General features: G+C 39.5%; 2 protein-coding genes across 2 annotated transcripts; one reads left to right on the top strand and one right to left on the bottom strand.

Moving 5' to 3' along the window:
* Positions 1-158: 158 nt before the first annotated feature.
* On the bottom strand, positions 159-5164 carry tlr1 (toll-like receptor 1). Its single transcript, XM_082176977.1, has 2 exons — positions 4747-5164; positions 159-3912 (listed from the first exon to the last, which is right to left on the bottom strand). The coding sequence occupies exon 2, from the start codon at positions 3891-3893 to the stop codon at positions 1515-1517; it is 2379 nt and encodes a 792-aa protein (XP_082033103.1). The 5' UTR covers positions 3894-3912; positions 4747-5164; the 3' UTR covers positions 159-1514.
* A 2813-nt stretch (positions 5165-7977) lies between these two features.
* Positions 7978-20900, top strand: klb (klotho beta). The gene is made up of 5 exons (XM_082176886.1): positions 7978-8816; positions 10458-10965; positions 12770-13026; positions 13890-15009; positions 18964-20900. The coding sequence occupies exons 1-5, from the start codon at positions 8130-8132 to the stop codon at positions 19395-19397; spliced, it is 3006 nt and encodes a 1001-aa protein (XP_082033012.1). The 5' UTR covers positions 7978-8129; the 3' UTR covers positions 19398-20900.
* The last annotated feature ends 4019 nt before the right edge of the window (positions 20901-24919 follow it).

The raw sequence follows: 24919 nt of genomic DNA, 5'->3' as shown, positions 1-24919 counted from the left end.
TACTCAGCAATGCTGTCGACTTATGAACTTACACATGGTTTAAGTGTATTAAAAACACCACATAGACATATAAACAACATTAAAAGATGGATTTCACCACAGGGGGACTTTAACCAATGTCTTCTCCAGTTGTTTGTGATTCAATGCAAAAGGATTAAAGATAAGGATTTGTAAAAAATATTTTGTTCTCTCAAATTCCACCTGATAAAATATTTTAGAGCTTGGCGTGATCAGGAAAATGTATATTCATATAAAAAAATGCCCATTCTTTTTTTTTAAAGATTTTATTAATGCACATGACTTTTCTAGTACGTGATGACTATACAGAGTTACAGACTAAATTAAATGATTAAATGCATAATGGCATGTTGCATCATAAATTGCATAAATACATATGCTTTATAAATAAATTTTGCTTTTCATATTACATGAAAAAGGATATGAAATATGCCTTAAAATCATGAAATATGAAGTACACCTTGATGCAGATGATATAAAACTAATCAATATATCACAAATTAATTAAATGCATAGTGAAATGTTGCAATAAATACATTTTTGCATGAAATGTAACAAAAAGTGACCAGAGATATGACATTATATATGACCTTGAAATGAAAATAGAAACAACAACATGAAATTTGCGTTGAAATTAGTATTTTTACGTTCACATATCGAAGTCTAGAGGACGAGGTCTAAATAATTGCTTTGTTTTTTGAGTATAGAAATTGAGCTGAATTATTACGTATTGCAAGCTTTATTAATGTTAAATATTTATTGCAACATTCCATGGCTTATTTAATAATTCCATTATATATTTATTTAGTTTGTTAAACCCCTCCATATACAAGGTCACGCTTTAAAATTAGGTTACCTCTTGTGTCCAGGTTGATGGGTGAATTAAAGTCAGAAATACAGTCAAACCAAAAATTATTTTTTATATTTTCTTACTAGTGTGTGCAGGACACTATAGTCCATTAATGTAAGCGAGGAGAGCAAAATAAAGTAAACTGTGACATATTATACCCAAAAATAAAATTCTTCAAACAGCGACAACCAGTAAAATGTATACAAATTGGGGAGCAAATATTATTCAGACACTTTGAGCTGATCATGTTTTGCTGAAGTGTTTTGTCTTTAATTGCTAATGCTCTTTTTACACACAGACTGAACAAAATGAAGCATTGCTTGGTGATTGGTTGAGCTAAACTGGTATTATCTAATTGTGTAGTTAAATTTAACAGCTGACAGATATTCAACATAATTCATGTGTGAGACAGAAGGATGGACAAAACCAGTGAAATATCAACTGAGTTCTTGTCATATTTCATTACCATTTTCAAAACTATAGTGAATAAACTGTGATAACGTGAGAAATGTTGAAGGTGTCTGAATAAATGTTGGTTTGACTGTATCTTGATTTTAGACTTGTTTTGCTGAGCGGACCCCTGGTTGAGAACCACTGCTCTAAATGAATATCCGCTTGACAATCTCTATGAAACACATTAGTTAAATCACTCTTCGCCTCTCTCTGACTGAACGGGAAGGTTGGCCTGCAGAGACGCTCTAAGATTTGCCCAGAACAGCTTCTGTTTGGCTCCCTCTTGTGGCCACTCGAGATACGTGCGTCTGGACATCATGGCCTTGAGCTGGTAATACTTTGAGGGAATGAGATACGACGGCAGAGGTTCGAGCAGAATGAGGATGATGCTGTCCATCCCTCGCATCACCCGTTGGTGATTGGCGAAGTAGAGCTCGTAGTGGCACCATTCGCTCTGGACGAAGTGCGACGAGAGAACGAACACGCACTTTCTGCTCAGCTCGATGCATCGGAGGATGTTCTGAACGATCGTTTTCCCCGGGATGAAGTCCCGCTCGTGGTGACACACTCGCATCCCACAATCATCTTCGAGTTTGGGAAGAAATTGAGCTTTGACCCAGTCCGCGTTCCTTTGGCTGTACGATACGAATGCGTGAAAGTGCAACGCCTTCATATCCTCCGCCTTCTTTTTGGAGGTTATTGCGTGTTTCTTGGCGCTTGTCCATTTCCAAATCATCTTGAGGTACCAGGGCACGTCCAGACGGTGGCAAAGAAGGCTTACGGCAACTAGCAAAGTGATTGTCGGGATTAGAATAGTAATAGCAAGAATCAAGCCGTCGCATGCTATCTCTGGAAGGTAGAAGTCTTTTAGCATGGTGTTGCTTCGGGATTCTGGGTAACTGCATCGATATCCTTCCGGCCAGTGGTCAAGAGTCACGTTGTTATTTTGAGTCGCTCTGTCATTGATAAGAGCCGCAAATTCACGCAAAGCACATGTGCAGATGAAGGGGTTACGGCTCAAGTCGAGATCTTTAAGATGTCGGCAGGTCTCCAGGGCTCCCGGGAAAGGCGAATGAAGGGAGTTTGATCTTAACAGGAGCTTGTGGAGGTTTGGGAATGCTTGACATGTGGGGAGGTCGAGCAAACGGTTATACATGAGGTCTAAAACGCTCAAGTTTTCTAACACCCGAACGTCTCCCGGGACGAAGGTCACTCGGTTATTCCGGAGGTTTAAGATCTGTATGGAATCGGGCAAACACTTGAAGATGCTCTGGTCAAACCCATTGGAAGAGAAGTCAACGTGGACGACTTTGCGAGGCCAAACGCACTTGCCTTGCTCCTCGGAGTAGCTAAGCGTGTTCTGGCTGAGATCGATGTAGTTCAGCGAGTTCATGAGATTGATTCTCGAGGTCAGCGGTCCGAGATGTTTCAGGTTGTTACCTCTTAGAATCAGCGTTTCCAGGTTTGTAAGTGTATCGCATTCCTTGTCCGGACTAATCGAGAAGATTTTTTCCGTAAGAGCGCAATCGGACAAGTCCAACGCCTCGATCTTGCTAACAGTCAAAGGACAGGTCATAAAGATGATGGGCGTTTGGGTTAAACTGACGTTTCTCGCTGGCATGTTTATGAAGAAGTCGTAGAGCATTGTTTGGTCGAAGAGGAACTGGGTTACAGACGCTTGTCTCGTAGAGAAGGAGTCCAACACTCGGCTTGAGGACACATTGCTGCCGTTTTCCATTTTTGTCATGGTTAGCTCAGAAAAGGAAAGCCGTCGAATGACAGATGCAAATATAGTGTTTATACAGCTTGTCAGAACTTCCCATGTGGTTTCAACCTTGGAGATTTCCAGGCTAACGGTGTGGACGGTTCCTCGACGGCGGACCTCCTGGAGGACCTTCATCTCACGGTCCACCTTTGTGAATTCGACCTCTTTAAACGATGCAAAAACATCACCAGCGATTGCGATATCAGGGTTTCCGTTGGAAAGGGCGATGATGGCTTTCTCCGCACGTACATCCATTAAACTCCTCTCTTCGTACATCTGGAGTTTGTCGGTGTTAATAAAGAGCGTTTTCAAGGTAAGATTGGAAATGTGAGTGAAGTCGTCGTTGCTGATTGATTTTGCACTCAGGCCGAGCCATTGCAGGCGTTTCAAGGTGGAAAACTCCTTCCCTAGTGCCATGTCGGAAAACATGTTGGATGACAAGTCTAAGAAGTGAAGATTTCCCGTGTTAAACAGGTACGGTTGATCGGAGAGATTCTGGAGTTTGTTGTGCGACAGATCCAAGATTTCCAAAGCCGGTGTTGAGGTAAATGTGTCCTTGTCTATGTTTTCCAGTATATTCCAGGACAGATTGAGGAAATGGAGGCGTGGTGTTGCGTGGAAGTCTTTGCCGCTCAGCGTCTGGATGTGGTTCAGGGACAGATCCAAGTCTTCTGTAGACGGTTTCAGGCCGGGAGGAACCGAGGACAGGTTTTGAGACGAGTAATTCACTGTGATCCTCTTAATGGCCAGATTGAGAGGGAAACACGTGACATAAACGGACACCAGCAACCAGTCCGACGGCGTCATCTTTCTGACATGAGTCAATCTGAGGGAGAAAAAGATTAAACTTTCATTTCCTATTTTAAGTCAACCGCATTTTTGACTTCCCACAGTTTTCACTTTTACTAAAGTCCCTAGCATTAGTTTGCACTGTGGTTGCATATAATTTACTGGAAAAAAATAGTTTTTCAATGTAAATTTAGGCTTTTCTGCACTTTCTGCATTTTATTAACTGTATATCAGTTGTATGTTTAAAGCTCCTGTTCAGTTAGCATGTCATTGTTTTGCTGATACTTGTATTGTTTTTCACAGATTAAGCTGATTTTTGTTCATTAAATGAGATGTAATCTGAACTAAACAAATGCTTCTATTGGCATCAGATGGATAGATAGATAGATAGATAGATAGATAGATAGATAGATAGATAGATAGATAGATAGATAGATAGATAGAATGATAGACAGACAGACAGACAGACAGACAGATAGATAGATAGACAGACAGACAGACAGACAGATAGATAGATAGATAGATAGATAGATAGAATGATAGACAGACAGATGACAGACAGACAGATAGATAGATAGAATGATAGACAGATAGATAGATAGATAGATAGACAGATAGACAGATAAATAGATAGACAGACACACAGACAGACAGATAGATAGATAGACAGATAGACAGATAAATAGATAGACAGACACACAGACAGACAGATAGATAGATAGATAGAATGATAGACAGATAGATAGATAGATAGATAGATAGATAGATAGATAGAATGATAGACAGACAGATAGATAGATAGATAGATAGATAGATAGATAGATAGATAGATAGATAGATAGACAGACAGACAGACAGATAGTCCTCTTACCCGTCCGCTGTGGAGGTTAGCTTACACTTGGCTGATCAGCGTTCACCGTCTTATGAAACTGTTGATCATATTTAAATGATGTTGCTGAACTTCTGCTTTTCCTGCCGTTTCACTTCTCTAAACGTCACACATTTACTGACAGTCACAGTTATTCACTCTGAGAGATGGAGCTTCATATGGATGTGATCATTTGAATAGGCAGACGTCTTACAGTTTCTCCATCACAGAGAGCGTTCATGTCACAGTGAGTTTGTTCGAGTGCATGTTGTGTTGCATGAAGGCTCTGACCCGTCTGGCTTACGTTCACATATATGAATATGAATAAATCAAAATAGCTTACTGAACCTACAAGTCTTTTTTCCGCCCATGGTTGTGCAACTACTGTTTGTATGTGCGCACACATCCGAAGCCATGTCTCAGACAGCGCGCAAATACTAAACTGAACTCTCTTTCACGTCTTCTTGCACTTGAGTGGACAAATTCACACAAAATTATGTAAAAAAAATAGTGAATATCTTAGTTAACATAGTCAGTTATGTCTTAAGTGAACATAAACAGTTGAGAAAGTAAATGCATGTGTAACAGTATCAGTATATTAGATCGGTGCATTCGCTCTTAAAGTGACAGCAGCCTAATATCCCTGCTAATATCCCTGCTAATATCCCCGCTAATATTCCCGCTAATATTCCTGCCAATATTCCTGCTAATATTCCTGCTGTCTGTGTTTCTAATGTTAATCAAACAACAAAAGGACAAAGAAATATCACTCGCTGCTCTTGACTGAATAACTGTTGCAACTTTAATAAGGATTAATTAATAAGGATGTTTAATTTATACAGTGAAGACTGTACAGTGTTATTTTATATTTGCTTGCTTTATAACATTTCTGTTCCTGAAAAACCTGAAAAGCACTGTTTATTTCATTTGTGTCTTTATTATATTTCATTTAATTGTGCTTTTGCTTGTAATTAGATTTTTATTGGAGTTTTATTTTATTACTGACTGTTTACTTGTCTTTAATAATGTTTTTAATTAATATTAGTTAGGCTAGTAGTTTTTGCTGTGGTATCGAAATTGGAATAGAGAATTGTGAATTTTCACAGCTCAAATGTTGGTGTCATTACTGCCTATTTCTATTTTTCCATAAACAGTTTCATGGCAGGTAAAAAATATTTGTAGATTTTCTTAAGTCACCGGCCATTGACAGGTGTGGCAAAAAGTTCGTTTTCGTCCCTGTAAATGCCTATTGTTTGATATATATATATATTAAGAAAGCTGATATCTTTTTTAAGAGAAATCATCTTTGAACAAACGTGAAGACTGCCGTCTGGAGGACTGATAATGTTGTGAGGTTCAGAAATATGAAGCACTTTATTTACCTCAGACTCAGCAAATACTGTTAAGTGTTAATTATTCACCAACACCATCGAAGGCTGTGTGTGTGTGTGTGTGTGTGTGTGTGTGTGTGTGTGTGTGTGTGAGTGTGAGTGACTAAGTAACCATAATATTTTATTGGAGCGGCTTTTATCGAATAATTTGAAGTATTTTAATGCACGAGGCGACGGCTTGCTCCTGACGTTAATAATCTGTGATTACGGCAAATAGTTTTTGTGCTCAGTGAATAAATACATTAAAGATTGACTATTTTAACCAGTGTTTATATTTAGAACTAATGCTGTTGTATCTCTGCTTGTTTTCTGTGTTCGTGTTGCTGTTACTGTGTTGTTTTCCACTGGTTTCTGTTCACGTCCGGTATTATCAGTCACCTGATCTAATCAAACGTTCCTTTGGGCATCAGATCGTGTCTCCAAACTCAATCACACGCACCGTCGAGGCTTTTCTGCCCTCATAAAACTACAGTCACCTGTCCTGAAACTGCCATCGACTTCAATTGAGTTTGATCTTCAACCCTGCATGTAAAGCAAAGGTTTATTGAGGCCTTGTTTTGATCGTCTTCACTCCGGCCTGATGTTGAAGGTACATGACGTCTTTCGCGGATATTAAAGCTGTTCTTCAGATTCAGTGACAGGATGAAATGAAAGCATTGCTCGTGATGATGGAGAGATTGAGAGTTATTCTTAGTAAACATCTCTTGCTCATAACTAGGTGTGTTTTTTAAGCACATGCACTTTTATGTCCCACATTTGTTTGAAAACCAACATATTTCAACACGAGATTTGGATCACATCATTTATTTTCAAATGCTTTGCATGATTTTCTTCATCCCTGAACTAAATTTTCAATTACATTTTTGATTCTATAAAATAATAATAATAATATTTTAAAATAAATAATAATCTAGCTATTTCAATATTTATTGTGTCATTATTTTCACAAATGATGTCTGTTTCCATCATTATTAACAATTTCCCCCTTTATAAACTTTAGTTTTGGTTAATGAAGAGTTTGAGATGAAATATGGCCCGTGATGTGTGAAGAAAACGAAGAAAAATAAAGGTAAATATCACTTTTTTTATTGTTTGATGTGAATTTTTATTGTGCATACTTTTTAACCAATCTATAATTTTGTGAAGTTTATGCAAAAAGATGCAAATATTGTTTAATTGCATGCATTTAGGATGCATAATGAATAAAATGCTTGCTATGAAATTAGTCGTAGCAAGATTGGGCTTTAAAATTAAATTTCCACTTCTGAAAATGTTCAGAAAAAAAGATGATATTTATTTATTGTACTCATTATCAAATATTGTTTAATCGTAATGATGGATGTTGTTAGTAGAAAAATGTAATCAATGAAAAGTGTGTTTTAAGAGAGTTTACGCCAGATAAAACATCCTTCTTTCTCCTTTCTTTCAGTCTTTAAAATGAAATTTCAGGATGTTCAGAAAAAAAGAAAGTATTCATTTATTGGATCATTTTATTTTTGTTATTATTAAATATTGTTTAATCGTAATGATGGATATTATTAGTAGAAAATGAAAAGTGTGTTTTCAGTGTTTACAGGAACACACATCAGTTTCAGTAAAAGCCAAATTAAATCAACATCAGATCAAACATCTTTCTTTCTCCTCTCTCTGTTTCTCTCTCTCTGTTTCTCTCTCTCCGTTTCTCTCTCTCCGTTTCTCCTCCGTCTGTTTCTCTCTCTCCGTTTCTCCTCCGTCAGTTTCTCTCTCTCCGTTTCTCCTCTGTCAGTTTCTCTCGCTCTTTCGTTTTCTCTCTCTCTCTCGTTTCTCCGGCTCTCAGACGCTGTAAGTCATGAGAGGATCAGAGTTCATGTTAATCATTGATCCGAGGTCCGTCTTCCTGCACTCCGAGATCTCCAGTGTTTACGCACGGATCTCAATGCGCTTCACCTTTTCTTTCCCCAATGATGCCTTTCTCCAGTTTTCCGGTTGCATTCATGCTCCGATAGTTCGCTCAGGATGCTGCGAGTCTCATCCGTGTGTCTCTCCTTAATCCCAGCGCTGGTTTTATGTGGTTTGGATTATAAAGCATCCAAGCTGTGGCTCCAGCCTCTGAACGAGACGTTCCTGCAGACGGGAACGTTTCCCAGCGAGTTTCTCTGGGGCGTCGGGACCTCTGCGTTCCCGACTGAAGGCTCCTGGGATGCGGATGGGAAGGGTGAGTCCGTGTGGGATCGTTTCACACATCATCCCCGCACCAGTGACAGTTATCTCCGATGGGAAGAGGATTTGAAATCAGTTCAGTATTTGGGTGTGAAGTCCTACTCCTTTTCTCTCTCCTGGACTCGTCTTTTCCCGAATGGAGACGCCACGGAGAATCCCAACCCGGCTGGAGTGGAACATTACCTGCGTTTGATCAGAAAGTTAAAGGAGCTTCAGGTTGAGCCTGTGGTGACTCTGTTCCACTGGGATTTTCCGCAGGTCCTGCAGGAGCGTTTGGGAGGCTGGTTGAACGGGAGCATGGAGGACGTTTTCGCCGATTACGCCTCGTTTTGTTTCCGAACGTTTGGCGGGGAGGTTCGCTACTGGATCACGATGCATAACCCGTTCCTCCTGGCCATTCAGGGATACGGGACGGGGGCTCACGCTCCAGGGGTCGCCGGGGGTCACGCCGAGCCCTTCATCGCGGCACACAACCTCATCAGGGTGAGTTCGGGCTCAGAGGTCAGAGGTCACCCCAGCTGTGAGAAACAGAGCTGTGTGTCACGGGACGGTTGGGAGCCTCCGATAGCCACAAGTGTGGGATACATCACTGTTAAAAATATCACATTTCAACCCAAAATCAATATGGCTAATTTGATTTTATTTTGCATGAAGAAGATGCAAAATTACTTCTTTATTTATGTTTTTTTTTTTTTTTACAGCCTACAGAGGCCATGCATTAATTTCTCTGATAATTTTAACATTTAACCAAATCTTTTTTTTGGGCAAAAAATCTTAAAGCAAGTGCGCGCACACACACACACACACACACTCACTCACTCACTCACTCACACACTCACAAACACACACACTCACTCACTCACTCACTCACTCACACACTCACAAACACACACACACACTCACTCACTCACTCTCTCTCTCTCATACACACACACACACACACACACACACACACACACACACACACACACACACACACACACACACACACACACACACACACACACACACACACACTCACTCACTCACTCACTCACTCACTCACTCACTCACACACTCACTCACTCACACACTCACTCACTCACTCACTCACTCACTCACACAGACACACACTCACTTACACTCTCACACACACACACACACACACACACACACACACACACACACACACACACACACACACACACTCACACAGATACTCTCTCTCACACACACACACACACACACACACACACACACACACACTCATCAGGGTGAGTTTGGGGTCAGAGGTCAGGCTCGTTCTTCACCTCAGCTGTGAGAGAGTGCATGCAGAGATGATGAGATCTTCTCTCTGAGGAACAGAGCTGTGTGTCACCAGACGTCAGCCAAATGTTTCAGTATTTCAGTCAAAAATGTCCTGGTCACATTTCAACCCAAAATCAATAAAATAAAATAAAAATTATTTTGCATGAAGATAAAGCCACTTTATTATTATTTTATTGTTTTGCATTGACATTATTATTGCATGGCGATTAAGCCCATTTTATTTCCTTTCCCCTTAATTAAAAAATGTATAACTAATGTCAAGATTTGTTGAGGGTTTAAAAAAAAAAAAAACTTTAAAAGTGATTTAAAATTTGATATAATTTTTTTTTCTCCCTTATTTATTTAAAGCCTGCAGAGGCCGTGCATTATTACTCTGATCATTTTAATATTTAACAGAAGTAAATTTTTTGGGCAAAAATCTCAAAGCAAGTACACACTCTCTCTCTCACACACACACACACACACACATACATATTGAGGCCATGCATTATTTTCTGTCTTGTTTATTACTGTCTTTTATTGTCTACAACGATATACATTTTCCAGGCGTTATCTACCGTCAGATAACTTATGCATTTTATTTATTTCTATGTTCTTACTTGCAAGCTCTTCAAAATGAATGTACGAAATGTGTTAAATAGTGTAATGTAGAAATGAACTGTTATGCATTAAGTGTTTTTTATATCTACATATCTCTACATATGTGGTGATTCTGCTCAGATCTGACCGGTAGAAATAGGTTTTTACTGCATAAGATTATGAGTTATGGAGAACATGACTGATTTGTGCAGTGATGATGGTGTTGTGTGTCTGCAGGCTCATGCTAAAGCGTGGCACGTTTACGACCAACACTTCAGACCTCATCAGAACGGTAAAGTCTCCATCACTCTCGGCTCTCATTGGGTGGAGCCTCATCAAGGCAAGGCCTCCGATCTGGAGCTCTGTCAGAAGTCCATGGAGGCTGTGATTGGCTGGTTCGCAGAGCCCATATATGGAAGTGGAGATTACCCAGAGTCCCTGAAGGCCTCGAACCGCGGCGCGATCCCAGAGTTCACTCCACAACAGAAGCTCTCAGTGAAGGGAACCGCTGACTTCTTCTCTCTGGCCTTCGAGCGGGAGACCCTGCGGGTGGCCCGAGGACTGGCCCTGTTCGGGCAGACGCTGACCTTTGACCTCAGGAGTGTTCTGGTGTGGGTTCGGCACATGTACGGTGACCCGCAGGTGCTGGTGGCCGAGAACGGGTGGTTCTCTGACGCTTCTGTCGGAGTCGAGGACACATGGGCCATTTATAACATGAAGAGGTTCATCATGCAAGTCATGCAAGGTGTGTGTGTGTGTGTGTGTGTGTGTTTTAAACCCTGTTCACACCTAGTATTGACATGCATCACAAATGCATCTCATGTGAAATTGTACAAATTAATTTGGGATTCACAAAAAACTATTTTATTCATTCATTCATTCTAAATGCATAAAACACATATTTATTTGTTTCTAAATAATTATTTATTTATAATAAATAAACTGCATTTACTTATTTTTAATAAATACATAAGTATACAAGTATATATAATTTTTTTTCTAAATTTTGTTTTACATTCCCTTTTTTAATTAAATATTTATTAATACAAAAATATATAAATACATACATTTTATTTAATGATTATTATTTATACAATATAAACAATTTATATATTACATTTATTTATAATATATACATACATAAAGTATTTTAGTTATAATTAAATGTATTCATTTATAATAAATAAAATGTATTTAATTACTGTATATTTAATAAATACATAAATAAAAAGTATATATTTATTAATTATTTTATTTCTAAATATGTTTATTTTAAATTATCTTTTAATTATTTATACACTATTAATAAATGCATACATTTCCTTTATTTCTTCATTTTTATAAATTGTATTTATAGTATATAGAAGAAATATTTCATGACAAATCCTCATTTGTTCATTAATGTCTCAGTGTTTTATGATGCCTAGAGAATTTTGAAAGATGGGGTGAAATTTAAATCTGCTAAATGAACAAATGGATCACAACACATCTCCATAACACACCGGGTAATGATTAAAACATAGATGCGTTTATCTAATCTTTATATACTCAGCAGTGTGAGATTGTGACAATGAAAAAATGCTGAATATGACACTTATATATGACAAGAAGTACCTTGAGATCAACAACTCAAAATTTGCTTAAGATTTTAAAAAAAATACAAAAATAATTGGTAACACTTTATTTTACAGTATACATAATTACATGCAATTAAGTCAAGTCAAGTCAAGTTTATTTGTATAGCGCTTTTCACAATACAGATTGTATCAAAGCAGCTTCACAGTATTAAATTAAAATAATACAACAAAGTTAGTTTCAAGAGGAATTTATTGATAAAATTAAATTAAATATCCCCAAAATATCCCCAACTGAGCAAGCCAAAGGCAACAGTGGCAAGGAACCGAAAAACTCCATCAGGTGACCTAATGGTGTCCTAAAACTCCATCAGGTGACCTAATGGAGAAAAAAAAACCTTGGGAGAACCCAGGCTCAGTCGGGGGCCAGTTCTCCTCTGGCATTTATGAGCTAGAGGCCGGATTGTAGTTTGAACTGTAGGATTATATGAATGCCTGGCTGAAGAGATGCGACTTTAATCTAGTTTTAAACTGGGAGAGCGAGTCTGAGCAACGAACAGTATCAGGAAGACTATTCCAGAGTTTTGGAGCCAAATGTGAAAATGCTCTTTATTAACCCTCAACCAAACCCTAACCCTATAGTAAGTACATGTAGTTACTTAATATTACTCGGTTCTTGAATATATAATTACATTGTAACAATGACACCTTAAAATAAAGTGTAATTAAATTTCTAAAAAAACAACTCAAGACACATTTCTTTGCCATGGCCTATTCTTCCTTTTCATGATAATTTTTATAATTTTTATTCTATTACTATTGTACTCTTTTGTCTATCTCACTGAGATGATGTAAAGCACATTGATCAACATGTGTTGTTTTAATAGTGCTATACAGATAAAAGTGACATTGACTTATATGGCATACGAAAGGCGCTATCTTTGCTTGTGTGTGTGTGTGTGTGTGTTCCCTCAGCCATGACCGTGGACGGAGTGAGTGTGTTCGGATACACCGCCTGGAGTCTGGTGGACGGCTTCGAGTGGAATCACGGATACAGCATGAGGAGGGGCTTGTTCTACGTCGACTTCAGTCAAGCCGAGCGCCACAGGGTCCCGAAGACCAGCGCGCACTTCTACAGACGCCTGGTGCGGGACAACGGGTTCCCGGACGACAACATCGAGGGCCGATTCCCCTGCGACTTCCAGTTCGGTGTGTCGGAATCAGTATTACAGGTGATTTTGCATTGATTTATAGGGTTAGTTCACCTTAAAATGAAGATTCTGTCAGTAATTACTCTCCCTCATGTTGTTCAACCCCGTTAGACTGTCGTTCATCTTCAGAACACAAATGAAGATATTTCTGATGAAATCTGAGAGCTGTCTCACTCCTCCATATAGGCTTCTAGGTAATCGAGATCTGCCATCCCAGAAAAGTTAGTAAAGACATTGTTAAAATAGTCCAAGTGACTACAGTGACTCAACCTGAAGTTTATCTGACGGGGTTGAACAACATGAGGGAGAGTAATTACTGACAAAATCTTCATGTTTGGGTGAACTAACCCTTTAAAATTTTGAAAACTCTTTACGGTACTTTGTCAAAATCTCCATCTTGGCGAGTATTTACATAATGAACAATAAATGGAATTAACAGTTGGGAAAGAAATCGGATGCGTATCATTATATTAGATCCATGCATTCAGTCTTAAACCCTAATACCTGCCGCTGTCTGTCATTAACGTTCAGCACAACAAGACAACATCACTCTCTGCTCTTGACTGAATAACTTTAGTAGGTTTAATAGTAACATTTCATTCATACAGTGAAGACTATGCAGTGTTTTAAACTTTAACTCAGGGTTTAATGACTATCTTGACAACAGATTGTTTAATGCAATACTGTGTTTTAAATGGTGCATATAGATAAATCCATAGGCTTCTTCCAGTCTGGAGACCGATCTCAAGATCGCCCACTTTTACTTGTACTCTATTGTCGCTCTATTGTTTGAGCTACAGGAATGCAGTTGTATGTAAACTGTTTGTGTATACTACTATTGTGTTTACTATTTGTGAACGTTTGATACTAATGTGTTCTCCCAGGTTCATCTGCACCCGTTCTCGCCCCAGTTCACGGATCCGCACCTGTACCGCTGGAACTACTCCGGCGACGGCGCTCTCAAACCCGTGACGGGGATCGAGCTTCACAACCGGGCCGCCCAGTGCACTGACTTCCTCTACATCAAGCGCCACCTGTTTCTCCTCGGGGTCACGGGGTCGTCACACTACCGGTTCGCCCTGGACTGGACCCAGCTCATGCCCAGCGCCGACCCGTCGTCTGTGGACGCGGAGAAGGTTCGGTTCTACAGGTGTGTGTTGAGCGAGCTCATCAGTAGAGGAATCCAGCCGGTTGTGACGCTGTATCAGCCCAGCAACCAGTCGCATTCGCTGGGAATGCCTGAAACGCTACATGCTAACGGCGGATGGAGGAACCACAGCGCTGTCGAGGCCTTCGTTAACTACGCTACGTTCTGTTACCAGGAATTCGGTGCGTTTGTACCGACGTGGATCACTATTAATGAGCCGAACCGGTTAACGGAACTGTACGGCGGGACGGTGGAGGACATGCGGATGGTAGCGCGTCACTTGCTTCTAGCACACGCTAAAGCGTGGCGCGTTTACGATACACGGTTTCGCCGCCAGCAGGGGGCGACGGTTAGTTTCGCGCTTCATGCTGATTGGGTTGAACCAGCCAATCCGTTCGTAGAATCGCATGAAGCTGCACGGCAAGATTTTTTGTCGTTCGAACTAGCCCGTTTTCTCGACCCCTTGTTTGAGGGGCGTGGCAACGCTCTGATTGGCTTCACCGACGACGAGAGGGAGGAGCTTAAAGGAGCGCTGGATTTCATCGCTCTGAATCACTTCACGACACATCTGGTGTCACCGTTACACAAACCTTCACCACGAAACCCAAACCCACCCAAACCGGCGAACCAGGACCACGGCTACCTGGTGATGCCACCTGACGTCACCTGGCCGAAGTCACTCCGCGGACAGGCGCTCGTGCCCTGGGGTCTCCGCAGGGTGCTGGGATGGGTGAAGGATCGCTATGGTGACGGCCTGCCCATCATCATCACAGCGTCAGGGGTGGATGATCAAGCATCCCATAATGACCAGCTGAGACAACGCTATATCAGGGACTACCTGCAGGAGGCGCTGAAAGGTGAGCTGAATCTGAATATAATGATTGAAGAATTTCAGAAGCACATTTTTGGCTGTTTTTTAATTATCATTATTTTAATTTTGTTCTTCATTAATTTTATTTTATCATTACTTTAATTTTATTTTTTATTTGTAGTTTATTTTCTTATTTTATTTTAATATTGATTTATTTTATCTTTTTTTTTTGTTTTAGTTTTAGTTTTTTTATATCTTTTTTTATATTATTTGATCACTAGTTTAGTTTATTTTTTGCTTTTAATTTTAGTTTAGTTTACTATTTTATTTTATCATCATTTTTTGTTTATTTTTATTTTTATCTTATTTTTAGTGTATTTTATTTTAACAATATTTTATCACAATTTTATTTTATTTATTTTTATTTTATTTCATTCGTTTTTTGTTTATTTATTTTTTATTTTTGTGTATTTTATTATTTTATTTTAATATTTTATCATTATTTTATTATTATTATTATTTTTATTATTAATTTTATTTTATCATAATTATTATAATTTTTTTATATTTATATTCTTGGTGATCAGATTTATCAGACATCATTTTACTGCATGTCGCAATGTCTTGTTAAATTCTTTAAAATATTAACTAAATCATACATTTTATATATAAAATTTTTTCATTCCTTAAACCAAATCAACCAGTTTTAAATCAGAAAAATACAATTATATAAAAAAAAGTGGAAGTCAAGCCTCTGATATTTTGGCCATCATGATAATATGAGGTGTTGCCTCAGCAAACATCACTAATGAGCTGTGATTATGAAACATGTTCCTATTATATAATAACAACATCAGAGATTAGCCGTATTGCAGAATGCTAGAGCTGCAGTGTGTGTTATCTAGTGTTATCTGTTCTAACACAAGAACACTGCGTAATCAGCCTCTTCCTCTGAGGTTTGACATCATGGGGTCAAAGGTCAACCTGCTGTTTATGAGTGACCTTTGAGATGGAGTGACACACAGGGTCACATGGACATCATGAGGAGACTGTCTGATCCTTGAGCCCAATGAGGGTTTTTTTACAGTGTTTGTGCGGATGTGAGTCACAGTCGCTTCCTCTCGTGTGTGTGTGTGTGTGTGTGTGTCCCGACAGAGTAGTCCATGTGATTAATGTGTGAGCAGAGAGTCCTGTTTTTACCTGTGTACATATTTGAGAAACAGTGCTGTGTGTGTTATATCTGGGTTTCCCACAGTGCTGTTCATGAACCCTGGCTCATAAAATGGTAAATAAAAAATAAAATTGTGGCGAGCAGGACGAGGCCGGTGGTGTGACTGACGATGAGCGACTCCTGTGCGTATCTCTCGTATCTCTCACGGAGGAGCGGAGGCCTAAAGGAGGAGCGGCGGCAGTGAAGAGAGAGAGAGGACCAGACCTGGACTTTATGTTGTGTTTTGTTTATGTTTTATTATATCGTCCGTGAGGGGGTGCCGTCTTTACTTTCATTTTGTTGTTTATTTTATGATTATTAAAGTTTTTGAACGTTCGCCGGTTCCCCCTCCTCCTTCCCAGAACAACTAAATAAAATACATTTTTTAAATCCAAAAATTAAAGATAAAAAAACTTTTTTTTAAACTTTTATTTATTTTGATTACCTGTATGTCCACGTGACCATTAACCGAAATCAGAGAACCATGAACTACATAAATATAGAATTGTGAATGCATTGATAAATTATTGAAATATTATTGAAAATTTAAATATTATTGTTAACTCAAAGTTGCATGCAAACTGTACTTTTTTGCATAGCAATATGAGCTCTAGTTCTAGTGTCTACTAACCTCTCTCTCAATTCAATTCAATTCAATTCAATTCAATTCAATTCAATTTAATGTGTGCTTTATTGGCATGACAATTATTTCATTGTATTGCCAAAGCATTTCCAATCATCATACATGTACATATACATACATACATAAACAAATTAAAAAAGGTAAGTAGAACAATTAATCAACATTTCAGAATTCTATGAACAATTTAGAATTCAGTGTGTGTGTGTGTGTGTGTGTCTGTGTGTGTGTGTGTGTGTGTGAGAGAGTGCATCACTGATTAGTCGACTGCTCTCTTTTTGTGACAGGCATCAGTATATCTTGCTCTTTTTCCACCTAATAAATGTTGAAGTTGTATAAATTATGTTTATTGGGGGAATGAAAGAAAGTTTTTCAATGAGAAGGACAATATGTTTATTAAATTATTTGATGGGAACAGCTAAACTTGCAATTTGGACAACAAGAAAGAGCAAAGGTCTACAACAGATCCTGAAACGATGAGACGGCTGGCGGAGGGAAGACTGAAAACCGAATTTGCTCATTACAGACTTACGAATAACGTGGTTTTCTTTTACATTTACATTTAGTCATTTAGCAGACGCTTTTATCCAAAGCGACTTACAGATTAGGACTAAATTAAGCGAGTCATCATGAAGAGGCAAAAACAACGCAAGTAGTGATCAAAAAACAAAGTTCAGGCATTATTCAGAGTAGCATAAGTGAGGTTTTAAAGGGAAGGGGAAGGATTTTTTTATTTTATTTATTTTTTATAAGGTTAAGTGCTCACGGAAGAGAAGGGTTTTCAGCTGTCTTTTGAATGTCGTCAGGGATTCTGCATTCCGGATGAGGGTGGGGAGAGCGTTCCACCAGCATGGAACTGTGAATGAGAATGTTCTGGAAAGTGATTTTGTGGCTTTCTGTGATGGAACCACGAGACGTCGCTCGTTGACCGATCGTAGGCTTCTGGTAGGGATGTAGACTCGTAGGAGTGAGTGAAAGTAGGAGGGAGCTGAGCCTGTGATAGTTCTGTAAGCAAGCGTCAGTGCCTTGAACTTGATGCGAGCAGCGAGAGGTAGCCAGTGCAGAGAGATGAACAGAGGAGTGACGTGGGCCCTCTTGGCCTCGTTGAAGACAAGACGAGCTGCAGCATTCTGGATCATCTGTAGAGGTTTAGTTGCACATGAAGGAAGTCCGGCCAGAAGAGCATTGCAGTGATCAAGCCTAGAGATGACCAGGGCCTGGACGAGAGGTTGTGTTGCATGCTCAGTTAGGAAAGGCCTGATCTTCCTGATGTTGTGCAGTGCATGATCGAGCTGTCTTTGAAATGTGATCTGTGAAGGTCAGCTGGTCATCCAGTATTACTCCAAGATTTCTGACCGACCTTGATGGGGTGATTGATGATGAGTCTAGCTGGATGGTGAAGTCGTGCTGTAGAGACGGATTGGCAGGGAGGACGAGAAGCTCAGTCTTTGCCAGGTTGAGCTGCAGGTGATGTTCCTTCATCCATGTCGAGATGTCCGCCAGACAGCTTGAGATCCGTGCAGCTACTGTGGGATCATCTGGTTGAAATGAGAGGAAGAGCTGTGTGTCATCAGCATAGCAGTGGTAGGAGAAACCATGTGCCTGTATGATGTGTCCCAGTGATGTGGTGTAGATGGAGAAGAGGAGGGGTCCCAGCACTGAACCCTGAGGAACCCCTGTGGTCAGTTGATGTGCTTTGGATACCTCGCCTCTCCATGCGACCCTGAAGGACCTACCTGTGAGATAGCCCTCGAACCAGCGGTTCCTGTGATGCCCAGAGATGAGAGGGTGGACAGAAGGATCTGATGATTCACAGTGTCGAAGGCGGCAGACAGATCCAGGAGAATGAGGACTGAAGATTTGGAAGCAGCTTTTGCGATCCGTAGGGCTTCAGTGACCGACAGTAATGCAGTCTCAGTTTTTTTTGTGATGTGTGGTGTTTTAATGAGGGACTATAGTACAAAATGATCAGCCCATTGTGAATTTTTTTATTATAAAGTAATTCATTTTTTTATTATTATTTTTTAATAACTGCCAGTAATGTAACGTGATGTAAGGTTCATTGAATAATAAAGTGCTTGTTAAACTTCTCTCTCTCTCTTTCTCTCTCTCTCTCCCTCTCTCTCCCCCCCTCTCTCTCTCTCTCTCAGCTCGTGAGTTGGACGGGGTCAATCTCAGAGGTTTTTATGTCTGGAAGCTTCAGGATCATCACGATCTTCGGTTTGGTCTCTTCACCTCCGCCGCTCGTCACTCTCGACCCAAAGCGTCCGTCGAACTTTACCGTGACATCATCACCCACCGCGGCTTTCCGTCCGCCGCTGACCTCCGACCTTTCACCTGCCAGGTCACGGTCAAGCGGACGACCTGTGAACTCTGCACACACATCGCAGAGAACAAACCGCTGCTGTTCTTCAGCGTGTGTGTGTCCGTCAGCGTGTCGATGCTCAGCGCGCTCATCATCATCTCTGTGGTGAGGAAGAGGAGGATGAGGAGAGCGGTTAACGTCCGGCGGCAGAGACTCGCTGTCCCGCAGAGGTTCCCCATGATGAGGGTCGCACTCAGACCCGGGCGCTTACACTATTAAACCGGCTAAATGAGACAATTAAACACAGAAAATGTGCATAAACACACTGGGATCTCACCGCACACACTTAACCTCACCCTTCCCTTGGGTCAGTTTAACCCGGAACTAGGACTTTTGTCGCACTTGAACCACGAAACCACGAAAAAAAATGAATGGATGGATTCGAGGAGTTTTGTGGTTGAAATTTAAGAAAAGTAACAAATCCTTCTTTCATTGGGCAATTTGACCCCCATAGGAATGAATGGAATGCATGCTTTAATACACATAGAAAAACCTAAAAATGCTCAAAATTCTAACTAAAAATGCTAAAATGTTGCCAAAATTTTTTTTTTTATAATGTGTGTCTGAATGCATACTGAAGCGACCTGACTTTAGGAGCAGAACTAGACCCAGCTCCAGATAGAGATATAAGGCCATCTAGAGGTCAGCTAGAGGTCATCTAGTGGTCGGCTAGAGATCATCTAGAGGTCGGCTAGAGGTCGGCAAAGACGCCCAATGTAGGATATTTTTAATTTAAGTGGAAAGAATGTAAGGAATGTGCTTCAGTTATTATTTATTATTTATTGATCAAATCTGGTGATGTAAAGGTAAATCAAATTAAAAATAACAAAAAATCTCTAAAAAAAAAGTTTATTAAAAAATTGAAAAAAAGTATCAAAATGAAATAAGCTTTCTGAAAAAAAAAAGAAGAAAAGATTAAAGTCTAATTTTAGTGCTTCTGGTCATTTTGACCAGCGAAGGGAAAGATTTGTTACAAAGTGCGAGGGAAAGATGAAGGTTCAAAATCTAATATCTCCAGATTGGCTGTGAACCGACACACACGATACACTTTAAAACACACACATGTGAGTCCAGCCCAAAGACCTGAACATTACATGTGTTAACATGAGCCGTGTGTGATTAAAACCCTGTGAACTTTACACGCAAGGATACAAGAAAAGCACTTTTTATACATTTAGAAATATACACACAGGAATTATATCAGTATCACCAGAAGTTCATCTGGCTTAAATAGTAGTCTGAACTCAATGATGATTTAGACATTACACGGCTCAAAAAGTGCACGTTAGTGCATGTTTTAGGGAATAATTAATGTAAGTGCTTTAACAAAAATACAAGAATCACATTTCTGTTTTAAACCCTCAAGAATGATTCCTTTATTTACATCATTGTAAGTTCTCGACTGTTAAGCTATTGAACTGTCAGGAAGGATTGTGTTGTTGTTGTTGTTGTTTTGTGAGCAGAACTGTAATATTTCTGGAGGAACTGTATGATATCTGTCCATTAGATGGCGCTGCTGCATCTGAGTTCTCCTCACACTGGCTGGCATCAGTTCTAATGATTAATTGTTCACTTTTTTGTAAATTTTGATGAGTAGAGGGATTGCTGAAGGAAAACAGAAACAATTTGACGATGAATCTGTGATGTTGTAAATTATAACAATAAATAATATAGTTTGAGAACTGCTGCAGACCCACTTGTAATAAATCACCATTATGTGAAGCTGCTGAAGCATTCCTGTCAAACTCTCATTTATGATGGCGAAGGCATCTTTAACACTAAAAAGCACAAGACATCCAATTTAAAGAGACATCAATAAATGTATTGCTGTGATGTATCTATTCAAAAGAGTACACGTGAGACGGAATGACCACAACTTTACTCTGTATTTTTAATCTGCGCAAAAACGCGCGCACCCGAACATTTCCCAACATTCCCAGCACTACAGCTACGGACTCTCAACTGTCTCAAATGCAAAACATGCAAGCATACAATCAAGGGGGTAATGTTTCAGAAAACACTGAAGCTTCCCCGGGCGCCGCCATTGATTAGCGGACCATCACCTGCTGTTAGCACTCCATTGACTCCCATTCATTTTGGCGTCACTTTGCCAGCGAGTAACTTTACATCTGAGGCGTTTACAGACTCCATTTGTCCATTATTTATTTCTAAAGAAACACGCAAATGTATAAAAGGCTCCATTACCTTGTATCTTACGTTATGGCCCCGTAGAAGCAGTTTTTGTAAGAATAGGCTAACGATTGCGTCATAACCACGCGACTCTCTGTCGCACAGTAGAGAGATTACCGTATAGACAGGAGGAGAAGCTCACGGGCAATCGGGGGGACGTGGAGGCAAAATGACAAAATAATTAATCAGAATACATAGCAAAAGTTTCTCCTGCTCCTAGCTCATGGACACCTCCTACTCACACTCTCTGTCTCTGCAAGTTTCGGAAGGGAATGATTCAGATTTCTCTTGGCACAGCTACTTGAAGACAGACGGGTTGCTCACGTCACATCTACGTCGTCAAGCTCAGTTTGAGTCTGCGCAGTACGCTCGACCATCAGGAAGTGAGAGCTTCTAATTGACTTCACTTGTCTCCGTTGAATCCAATGGGGTCGCTGTGTCCATTTCTTTTACTGTCTATGCGTACAATACATCACATTTTTTCCCAGACACACAATACAGAAATGTCTCGTCTCACGTCATATTTAACGGCTCTGGTCTCACGGTCATTCAAAAATACTACCGGGTTTCTACTGATACAAAGCTTAATGCTAATCGGTGAAGTGTCCCTTTAAGAAAAAGATCTGCTGGCGATTGGCCTGTAGTGCAGTTTGGAGAAGTGCGACACTACATTAGGAAAACAGAGATCTTATCTTCCAAGTCCATTGTTAAGTGTGCAAGTTTCTTTATTGCGCTTTTAAATGTCTGCACATACCTTTCTGCAAGGCCGTTGGTTGCAGGATGACCTGGCGCACTCGTTGAATGAAACTGCATGAAGTTTTTGAACTCCTCAGACGTAAATTGTGTTCCATTGTCTGTGACAATTGGCTCAGGAAGTCCGTATGCCGCAAAAAACCTCCTCAGTCTTGCGATGGTAGCTTGTGCAGCCACTTCGAGTATGCATCCACAAGTATCATAAATGTGTGTCCTAAGCCCTATTTGGACGGGATTAACTTTACAAGGGTAGATGGAGTAATGTAATTTTACCACAGGACTTCTGTAATAGTAATGGCCAATTCGCAATTAAATCTTTTCTCAAAAGAATAGGCTTTAAACGTGCAATAGTCCTAATCTGGAACAAAGCAACTCTTAACCACGGCATTAATCTGCTTATCAAATTTCAGCTCTGGGTCAAACACAACACCTACATTTTTTACTTGGTCATGGCAATAGTCTGACCATGTGCCAAAATATGTTGCAATATCGAAGCATCCTCTGGCAGGGCAAAAAAGCATAATCTCAGTTTTACTTTGGTTTAACTGAACCAAAGTATGGGTCATCCAGCTCTTAACCTCCTCCAGACCTGCCAACAGTGAGTTAGACCACAATTCTCTCCTGATTTCAAAGGGAGATCAATTTGTGTATCGTCGGTGTACAAATGGTAAGACATGCCATATTTAAATAAAAAATTTAACTCATGGGCAACATGTACAAATAAAATAAAATTGGGCCCATAACAGAACCCTGAGGAACCCCACAAGTGACAGGCACTGTTGTTGAAACAAAGTTACCATACTTCACTGAGAATGCTCTATCAGTAAGATAAGACTTGAACCACTTTAAAACTGTCCCACGTATTCCAACCAATTGGGATAACCACTTTATGAGAATCTGCAGCAGAGCTGCAGCATTACAGATCAGATTAAACAAAGGTCATTAACAACTCTCAAGAGTGCAGATTCTGTACTATAACCTGTCCTAAAACCGGACTGAAATTAAACATGTTTACTTAAAAATGACATCAGCTGTGCATAAACTACTTTCTCTAAAACCTTTGATAGACATGGAAGTTTTGAGATGGGCCGGTAATTCTTTAATTCAAATGGGCTTTTTAAGAAGCGGCTGAATATCTGCTTGCTTGAGGGCCGTTGGAAATATCCCATTATGAAGACTGCTGTTAATAATAGAGGCGATACTTGGCCTAACAACATCCACCAATTCCTTGAGAAGGCGTGAAGGAGTCACATTACAATCCTCAAATGTAGGCTTCAAACGAATAATGATGTCCTTAACTTCACCACTGACACCTGCTCAAAGAGGTCAGAACTCTTGACACTAGCTGTCAACAACACAGTCTCAACCAGCAATATAGGAAGACGAGGTCTAATCTTCTCCACTTTTTCCATAAAAAATGCCTGAAACATTTCACATGTTTCCAACGAGGGAGTCAAAGCAGAGCAGCCAATTGGTTTTAGAAGTCTATTAATCGTTCCGAAAAGGGCTGTAGGGGCATTACATTTCTGTGCAGTGACACTGGAGAAATAATTTTACCTCGCAGTTCTCACAGCAGCCTGATAGTCTGAAAACACTAATACACTATGTGCTTATACACTTAAACACTATGCACTTATACACTTAAACACTATGCACTTACTGTATACACTTTGCACTTTTACACTATGCACTTATACACTATGCGCTTATACACTATGCACTTATACACTATACACTATGCACTTTTACACTATGCACTTTTACACTATGCACTTATACACTGTGCACTTAAACACTATGCACTTATACACTTATTCACTATGCACTTATACACTATGCACTTATACACTATACACTATGCACTTTTACACTATGCACTTTTACACTATACACTATGCACTTATACACTATGCACTTTTACACTATGCACTTTTACACTATGCACTTATACACTGTGCACTTAAACACTATGCACTTATACACTTATTCACTATGCACTTATACACTATGCACTTATACACTATGCACTTATACACTATACACTATGCACTTTTACACTATGCACTTTTACACTATACACTATGCACTTATACACTATGCACTTTTACACTATGCACTTATACACTGTGCACTTACACACTATGCACTTATACACTTATTCACTATGCACTTATACACTATGCACTTTTACACTATGCACTTATACACTTATTCACTATGCACTTATACACTGCACTTATACACTATGCACTTAAACACTATGTACTTATAGACTATGCACTTATACACTATACACTATGCACTTATACACTGTGCACTTAAACACTATGCACTTATACACTTATTCACTATGCACTTATACACTGTGCACTTAAACACTATGCACTTATACACTTATTCACTATGCACTTATACACTATGCACTTATACACTGTGCACTTAAACACAATGCTCTTATACACTCATTCACTATGCACTTATACACTGTGCACTTAAACACTATGCACTTTTACACTATGCACTTAAACACTATACACTATGCACTTATACACTATGCACTTTTACACTATGCACTTATACACTGTGCACTTAAACACTATGCACTTATACACTATACACTATACACTATACACTATGCACTTATACACGATGCACTTATACACTATGCACTTATACACTATACACTATGCACTTATACACTTATTCACTATGCACTTATACACTATGCACTTATACACTATACACTATGCACTTATACACTATGCACTTTTACACTATGCACTTATACACTGTGCACT

Source organism: Leuciscus leuciscus (assembly GCF_965113295.1).
Source record: "Leuciscus leuciscus genome assembly, chromosome: 8".
Classification (NCBI taxonomy): Eukaryota; Metazoa; Chordata; class Actinopteri; order Cypriniformes; family Leuciscidae; genus Leuciscus; species Leuciscus leuciscus.
This window is presented reverse-complemented; position numbering and strand designations above follow the sequence as displayed.

Bases quoted from the DNA above. Each gene is read 5' to 3' on its own strand.
- tlr1 (XM_082176977.1), bottom strand. From the start codon at position 3,893: ATGACGCCGTCGGACTGGTTGCTGGTGTCCGTTTATGTCACGTGTTTC.
- klb (XM_082176886.1), top strand. From the start codon at position 8,130: ATGCTGCGAGTCTCATCCGTGTGTCTCTCCTTAATCCCAGCGCTGGTT. The intron at 10,966-12,769 runs GTGTGTGTGTGT...GTGTTCCCTCAG, and splicing joins CATCATGCAAGTCATGCAAG to CCATGACCGTGGACGGAGTG. The intron at 13,027-13,889 runs GTGATTTTGCAT...GTGTTCTCCCAG, and splicing joins TGTCGGAATCAGTATTACAG to GTTCATCTGCACCCGTTCTC.